General features: G+C 38.2%; 1 protein-coding gene across 1 annotated transcript in view; it reads right to left on the bottom strand.

Moving 5' to 3' along the window:
- The window catches only part of LOC134527478 (protein-associating with the carboxyl-terminal domain of ezrin), a 95,123-nt gene that overhangs the window by 41,867 nt on the left and 44,061 nt on the right, over positions 1-9,195 (bottom strand). The window contains exons 5-7 of the mRNA XM_063360180.1: positions 6,213-6,402; positions 5,984-6,123; positions 2,832-3,004 (exon numbers count right to left, since the gene is read on the bottom strand). Of these exons, the coding sequence (XP_063216250.1) occupies positions 2,832-3,004; positions 5,984-6,123; positions 6,213-6,402 (503 nt within the window). The remainder of the gene's footprint in view (positions 1-2,831; positions 3,005-5,983; positions 6,124-6,212; positions 6,403-9,195) is intronic.

The raw sequence follows: 9,195 nt of genomic DNA, 5'->3' as shown, positions 1-9,195 counted from the left end.
CCACTGTTAGGTTCCAAGCGCTTTGTGTAGGTAGTAAACATGACAGAATCAAGCCACATGCAACAGCTGTGTGTTTTCTAGTTCCTGTCAGGCAGCTTGGTAGTTATTATGTGAAAATACAGTAATTACAATTACAGTAAAACTCATTTAAGATGTACTCGCACAATACAATTTTACGTCCAATATTGTCAAATGTTTCTTTCCCGCCATAAGATATACATGATTTTTGTCCATAAATTTCTTTTCCCGTATAAAACGATGCATTGTGAAGTTGAAATCTATTATTTGTTTCCATATTACAGTTTATTTATTTAATTAACAGAAATACAAAGATGTCCGATGTGTAAATTTTCTTTTAAAGATGATTTCAAACGTTATAACCTTTATCTGTTCGTCTTTGTCACAGCTGTGTAGCATGTATAAAAATGTAGCCAGCTCTAGTTGGCATCATTCATGTCTTGTTACATTGATGCCCCATATAGTGTGCAGGCACGTAGTCGAATATCAAAATCAATACCTTGCAAAATTGCATGCAACGCGCGCGCTCTGTCTCATGCAGAGTAAACTACATTTGATAGACCACACTCTTTCGTAGTAAGTGTGTACTACGACGATAGTTATGTGTTAGTTCCAGCTCATGTTCACGTCGCAGTTTTCATTTTTCTTTTTACAATTGAACTAAATATTTTTTGTTGCATGATTTATTAATTTAACTTGTTTTGTGTGCTTTTGTATACTCTACTTTTCAGTTAAAACTTAACAGTACTTTCCATGTAATAGCTTTTGTTTTAATGAATTACTTTACCTCAACAAAAATGTCTCCCATAAAATTTGCACCCCTAATTTTTAAACCTGATTTTAGTACACAATGTTGATAATTATGCAATAAAACACAGTATTTGATATGAGAACAAATGCTGTAAATAGAAGCAGAAGTTTTTTTGATGTTTAGTAAAATCGGCACTTGTGCCAATATTTAATACAATCATATATTTATGGCTGATGTAACCAAAAATGACAAATAGGCTGCTGCAACATAACACTATACGACTGTAAACTTTTATGGGTTTCAGCACAGTATTTATTCACATAAATCCTATCATTTGCCATCAATCTTTTGCTGTTAGGCATCACAGTGTGGTGATGGAATGCACGACTTACATGAGAGCTAAAATGTAACTGTTTTAATATGCCCCCTCGTAACTGCATCTCTGTCCCAGTGTTACTATAAGAGTGAATAGGATCCATGCACAGGGTCCTGCTTTGATTGTGTTAAACTTCTCAAGTCATGCCATCATCAATCCACAAGGATAAAACATGCCCATGTCTTATTTTAGTGGCAGCATCCACCTCTTCCTTCACTGCACGAACATCTGGCTTGGAAAAAAAGGATGAGAAGATCTGTTTTAATGTTAAAATGAGATAAATATTCATTTGCAACTCATGAGTTCGCAAATATCATTAAGAAGTTTTTAAGTTGTAAATCACTTGAACAAATTTTTTTTTTAAAATGTAAGGAATTATCAAGATTTTTAGTGTTTATCCAATAATATTAATTAATTTCCTGCATCATAATACATAAAGCAGGGGTGCACGAGCACAACAGGCCGCCTTTACCTGCACAATACCCGGTGACGAGCTGCGCATTTGCATTAATAACTAAGATTCAAGCAGCTGTCGAAGGTGGAGATTTATTACACAAGCTTCAATATTGTTACGAACGTTAGCAAGGCCACATCACGTGCAGGTGCAGAGCTAGCTGGGCTGCATCAAATGCCGCCGTGACTTGAGATGTGCTTTGCGCACCTGGGTCGCCGCTTTATCTCCCTCCAGTCCTCCGCTCCCCCCGCGCGGCACTGGTAGTTTGACATCCGAAACCTGCCAGCTGCGGAGTTACGCGAGCCGCCGACACGTGTTTTCGAGAGATTTCTGCCGTCGGGACGGCTCGCGATGACGCGACTGGCCCCGGCCGCTCTCGTGAGTTCTGGAATTGCGCCGGGGCCTATGTATATGCCCGAGGACGTCAGGGAGTGAGAGTTCAGAGTGTTCAGTCGGGAGTTCTCCCGCGTCGGAGTTTCTGGGCGATAGTGCCGCGGGTACGGCAGAGTGGCGAAGTCCTTGGACGAAGGTTCCAGGGCAGGGAGTGAGAGGAGTTCAGAGTGAAGTCGGGAGTTTTCCTGCGGCGAAGTTTCCGGGTGATAGAGTGGCGAAGTCCCTGGTACGAAGGTTCCAGGTCTGAGAGTTCAGTTCCGGGCAATAGTGTCGCGGGTGCAGCGAAGTTCCGAGCGAGGCGTCGAGTGGGATCCCGGCGAAGGGAAAGTGCGACAGCGGCGGCGGAGTGCGGCGACGGAGTCCTGCGACGAAGGTCCACGAGGGATGCTGCGGCGAGAGTTGCGCCAGAGGCGCGGTCCAGCGAGGTGTGTGGATTGAGAGAAGCAAGTGACTGGAAGAGGCAATTTTTTTTTTGAGTGAAATTGATTAATTGGCATTTTTAGGTTATTAGCTAGTGATGTAAATAGTGGCAATAAATAAAACTGTGTGTGATAAAAATCTTTAATTGGGCTATCCTTTACGAACCCGCAGTAAATCGTAACAATATGTTGCCAAAGTGAAGCAGTGACGAAAGAGCAAAAATGTCCACTCGAGTGATATCACGGTAGGTTATCAAGTACATGCACCAGGAAAGATAAGCTCCTTCCTAAAAGAACAAAAACTTCTTTTGTTTTATAACGCCGTCTCCTCTTGCTACCAGTGGATGCACAATAAGTTATACTAGTTTGTGCTGGACTCAGAGGACGAGATGGCACAGGAGTGTCGCTCAGGGCACTCACCTCAGGCAGGACGCGGTCCTTCAGCTCGTCGTCCAGGAACACCTGGCAGAACTGAGGGAAGTACTCCAGCAGCAGCATGCGCACCTGCGCATCACGCACGCAGAACATCTGCAGCAGCCTCGGCACCACGTACTTCCTGTACGTCTCCAGCGAGAACAGGCCTTGCTGCGCCTCTGCTGGCAGCAACTTCACACTTTGTACCTGTCACTTGTCTTGCACATGCACATGCACATGCACATGCACATTCACATGCACAATCACACAATTAAATCAACTGCTAAAGATGGCTGTTAATTCACACTGTTAGAATCGCAGGCATCTTAATTTTCTTATGCCTTAACACAGTTCACACGAGTGGTTTACGGAAAACATTTCTCTTATTTTGTAGCTAACATTTTATGGAACTAACATTATTTCACTGCTTCATCAGATAAAATAATATAAAATTGAAACTATAATCTTACATTAAAAAATGTACCTATATGTATTTATGTACGCACGTTAGAAGTTATACTTACTTGGCGTGATAAAAAACTATCTTTAATTGTGTATGCAAATATTTAATAGAATTAAAATTAAAAAGAACTGGAGTAATATTATAACTACAGTTGGTAAAGTATAAATTCAATCAAATTTTAAAACTTAAATAAGAACTCAGTATTCAATATTAATACACAGTGTTTGGTAGAAGGACCGACAAATTTTTTTGATTGATTGGGGATGTCACTGGCAAGTTATTACCCTAAGACCCCATGTTCCAAATGTCACGGTAATGGAGATAGGGTTGTTTTAAGTTTATTTTGTACTATTACCCAAAATCTCACATTTAAATTGTCATTATGTTTTGGTTTGTCGTTGCAATAGCATGAAATAACTTTGGTTGTACTATGCAATGTATTTGTATTCTAAATAAATCATTATTTGGTACAATTGGTTTCTAGAAAATCACTCATGTGCTTCCAAAATAAAATTTAGAATTGTGTAAATGTATGAAACAACTTCAAATTCTACATTCATTATAAAAAAATTAAATGCTAAGTTTCATTTTAAAATTTATTTAAAAAATTATCTAGTATATACCTTTTTCATGGTTTTTTCTATTCAAATAATTGCTTTTACAAGTTTGGGAATGGTCTCTTTCTTTACTCTTATCCTGAGTTTCAGATCTCGTCCACCCTACTATACAGAGGGGAATCCTTGTACAGCAACTATCTTGGGCATCTTATTAAGGGTTTGATAAAATTAGGCCACAGATGCATGCACATGTATAGAAGAGTAAGATTCTATTAAGTGCATGTAACTGTAAAAATTTTTCAATACATTTAAGCTATACATACAAAATGACAGGAAGAGACAGCAAGATTCTTTGTACCTAAATGTAAAACTTTTGAAGTGAAACTTCTTTGCTGAAGGGATAACAATTTTCGAGCGTTACGAAAATTCCGATCACATGAGGTTTAATAACTAGGTACAAGGTAAGGCAACTGGGTAAGGAGGGGAACAGTTAGGTACGTGGTGGGGGAACTATTACATGAGACAGTAGGGAAAGGTAGAATTGACGTAGCACACTTTCAAGTGCGCAGTGGTTTCTTGGGGGTGGACGTCGCGCTATCCCCACTCCGGGGCCGTTGGTGTGGTCAGTGATTGACGGAGCAGCCTTGAGCAGGCTCCACGTGGCGGCATGCGGTTCAGATTGAACCCTGCCATGCTGCAGGGATAGGCGGGTCGCAATGGTAGGGACCCGCCTGTGCCTGACTTCACCCCACTTTAGGGAGTATTCGGGAAGATAGCAACATAACGGGGTTTGAGCTTATTGTTGTGCAATGTATCACGGGCCATATTTGAAAGAAAATATTGTTCTTTCATGTATTTATTATTAATTTAATTACTTGTGTAAATCAGTATTGTTAAACATTGTTATGTGAGTATTGTTTTAGCGGTGTAACTAAATATTTCTGCTGGTATAATGCTTTTCACACTTTAGTTAACATGGGTAATTATTTGTCACAAAATATTATTTGATTAGCTACATCACACACTGTATTATAGTTACGAGCCCACGAGTGTGTAAATATGATATGTTCAACTAAGAGACGTTAATATTTATCGATCGGAGTGTAGCTGTGGGTGACTGTGGCTCAACATAGTAGTATTGAGCTAGGTCCTATTTGTATGACATTTTGTCACTTTCAATGCCTGATACCTGCCTCAGACTACACATGTCCATTTGGACAGTTAATTAGGCTGCATAAACTACTTAATTATTAGCAAGCTTAAAGTTTAAGAATGATTTAAAATCAAAGATTGTTTTAAATGTAGAAGAAAATAATTTTAGTACTTTTGTTTTCATTCAAAAAATCTACAATTTATTTATTCGTATGGAAAAGAGTTATTTCATTTGAGATCATACCTAGACCTCGCCCTTTACTATTCTCAATTATCATCTCTTGATCTATTAAAAAATATTAGCAATTTATCTTTGTCTATGACTAATAAGCATGGAGTTTCACTTCTGTTGCATGTGGACTCCACGCACACATTTTTTTAAAATGTTTTTTGGGTGCTGTATTCTAATAAATTAAAAAAGAAAGAAAATTCTGTCATGGTGTTTCAGAAAATTCACAACAGCTGAGTTTTAAAGATTTTTTAAATATGCTTAGAGGCAATTCATAATTTGTTTTAAGTTTAAATTCGCTATACAAGCTAATTTTGCTATTATAAAAGTATTTTTTTTTTGCATTTTTACTCTTTAATTACAATAAATGGCAATTAGTTACTGTGCTAAATGCTTCCTAATCATGTTTATTTAGTGTGCGATATGCAGGATGAGCCCACAAAACCCCTACACAAGCACTCAAAAGTCATATGTATGCATTTTTCTTATGGTAGCAAAATATTTAAGTGAGCTTCACCTTTGATTTCATCTTCGCTATTGAATTAATCTTTGACTTTGATATGAATTTTAAAAAAATGGTCTTCGCACACCCCTAGAAATGACCACTGTTCTGAAAAACACTGCATAAAATATAAAACTCAACCATGAATTGATAAATTAAATAAACAAACCCACATTCCCTTACTGTACCGGCTGCACGGATAGAGATTTCCCTAGTTAGTGTTCGTCTAAACTACCGCGAATGAGCTAACCAGACCTGTGTTGGGGCGGAGCACCAAGGGCAGGAGCCGCCTCTGGGCGGTCGTGTCCAGCAGCACGAGCCGTGCCAACAGCAGCGCGCCCAGCTGCGCACCCACCAGCTCCTCCGGGAAGCACCGGAGCTCGTCCACCACCGACCTGGCACACACACAGAGCACCTCACGCATCGCACGGCGGTCCGCTGATCCACAACACAACAACGCACGCCCTCCACTGCCAACACTTACTGGAAGAAACACTCCTTCTCTTCCCTGCTCTTCAACGGCAGCTCCTCCAGGAAACTGTGGATCCTGATGAAGCCGTGTCCGAACAGCGGGTGTGACAGGACGGACGACAGCTGGGGCCTCTCCGAGGGGTTCGCATGCTGCAACTGCTTCTTGCACAGCTCCTTGAACTCCGCCAGTCCTGGGATGTCCCCTGCACCAATATCTGGTCTAAACTACTCTACACCTATCCCTCACTTAGCACATCTTCAGATTGCACAGATTCATTTAGCGCAATGTTAATTTTACTGCCCCAGTCTTGAATAGCATGTCTGTAAATTTCAGTTAGCACAAAATCACGGCAGGCAAAAAAAAATAGTTGAGCACGACGCCACGAAGTCTGTTTCAACTTATATGAACAACAGATGTGCCGTGGGATACAGTTAGCCAAACAAGGGGGGAAGAGATGCGCACGCAGGTCTGTCTACGCTATCGGCTGTTGTACAAACATCAGCAATGGCAAGTTAAATTGCGGCTATGGAATGTAAAGAACCAAATGATTTTTACATTCGCGTGTATGCCGCTGTGCCGTACCGTTGTCGCCTGGCCACAGACCGGGCCGTGAACTCAGTCTAGCCAGTGGCAGGGAATTCACTCAAAGAAAAGTAACGTCCGCCCATTCAGCTGCCAGTAACTGTACGTGCTTGATCACTCATAATCGTGTTCAAGTATTTGAGACAAAACTAGAAGTATTACAGCACGCAGATTAACATGAAGGCCACGCTTATGTTGGTCGCACTTTAGTTTTTAGCAAGTCAACTGTGCGCACAATTTTCTTTTAAAGACATTTTTAAAGTTATAACCTTTATCCGTTAGTCTGCGTCGCCGCGGTGTACCGCTTATAAAAATGTAGCCAGCGCTAGATGGGATAATTCATGTTTGGCTATTTTGCTTCCCATATAGAGCGCGCACACGTAGTCTAATATCGATATTGATATCTCTCCGATTGCATGCAACGTGCGCTCTCTGTCTTGTGCCGAGTTAACTACATTTGATAGCCCGCACTATTTCGTGGTGTGTACTAAGACGAGTTATGCGTTAGTTCAGGCTTGCATTTGGGTCACAGAATTTGTTTTTCTATTTAAAGTTGAAGAAAGGTTTTTGTTGCATGACTTATTAATTTCAATTGTTTTATACTCTACTTTTTAAACAAACGTACTTTCCATGAATGGGTTATGTTTTTATGAATAACTTTACCCAACAACAATATTTTTTCGCATAAAAATCGCACCCATACTTTTGAAACTTGATCTTATTATAAATTGTGCGACGATTATGCGATAAGACATGGAAAGCACTTTAATTTTTGAAAAATTAAAATGTAATTATCCGGACAGTAATATCGGTTTTACTGCCAGTAAAGGATGGTTTGGAAAGATATGCTACGTGAGTTGAAGGTCACGCCCGGGTGGGCAAGTCAGCCAGCCGACTGACGATGAAGTACATAACCACGTATCTCCCGTTACACGGTGGCATATTTGTCATACAAAGTGTGATAGGAGGCATATAAAGATTAATAGTGTGACATATTTATCGTTGAGTGTTATTCTACGCATTTATATTACATAAAGTATATTTTCCTAGACAATTTTGGAACACATTAATTGAATTAGCCTTGTTATTTATAGAAACTAATGCTTCAAAATACGTGATTTCGAATAACACGAGTATTTTTAGGAACGAATTAGTCGTGCTAAGTGAGGGATAGGTGTACTGGTACTCAGTTAGATGATGACCTCAAAATCCAATAAAATATATTATCCTATCATGATTGTTATCTCTTCAATGATATTACTGCTGTAGATAACTGGTATGACTCCAACCTAGTTAATCTTAACAGGGAGGATACAACTATAATCATAACTTTCTCTATAAAATTTTACCAAATTGTTTTTAAATAAAAACTTGGAAATATTCCTATTTCGAAGTCTCATTAAGTGAAAGATTTAGGAATTTTACTGGATTCTAAGTAATTTTTCCATCTCCATATCGAATCACTTTTGAATTATTCAAATAGAATATTTGTTCTCATTAAACATATATCATGATTCCTTCTATTGATTCCACTTTATTCTTATTAATAGCTCTTATCAGGTCCAAACTCGAACATGGGTCTATAATTTGAAATAGCATCAATAACACTGACATAGAAAAACTTAATAGAATTTAATCTAAATTATCTAAATATATTCTCCAAAAGTTAAGTAATGTTATTGAGTTGATTTCAATTCCTTACAGATTCTCTTACAGATAGAAGATATATTTTAGATGCGATTTTGATATAAAATTGTTATAATTTCAATATTAATTGTTCATACATTCTTGAAAATACTGGCATTAAATCTCGTTGTTTCATTGTCGCAAGCCACTTTTATTATGTTCTTTGATAAAGACTAATGATATAATTTATAGGCTAATTACACATTTTAATAAATATGAAAATTTATTTCCACAAACTAGTAACAGAGTTAATATTTTTAAAAAATTATGTCTTCTATTAAAAACTAAATATCACTTTTTTTTAATCCTTACATACAACATTTAGTTCATATCTTTGCTGTGTTGCTTGTTGCAATTTCAGGTAGAATAATTTCATTTTAATATGTGTTATTAGTTGTAATAATACATTCCACACATGTATTTTTTTGTTTCTAGTTATAGCCTAGTCTTTTTATGTTTACTTTGTTTGCTCTTGTCCTTTATAATAATAGTTTTTATTTTTTCTTGACCTCTATTTTTTATTTTTGTTTTCTGTTGTCTTTCTAATTAATATTTATTCATTATGTGTTATTTTAATTTGTTAAAACATTGTTGTGTTTGTAACGTTGCAAAACTCCTGCCCTCCTAGCTAAATATTTTTCTTTTAAACTACAGTAGAACCCCGATTATCCGCGACTCGATCATCCGATTCGCGGATTAACCGCGATTTATGTCCATCAAGTCCAAT

This window comes from Bacillus rossius, chromosome 1, assembly GCF_032445375.1.
Source record: "Bacillus rossius redtenbacheri isolate Brsri chromosome 1, Brsri_v3, whole genome shotgun sequence".
Lineage (NCBI taxonomy): Eukaryota > Metazoa > Arthropoda > Insecta > Phasmatodea > Bacillidae > Bacillus > Bacillus rossius.
The sequence above is the reverse complement of the archived record's forward strand: the minus strand, read 5'-3'. Positions and strand labels throughout refer to the sequence as shown.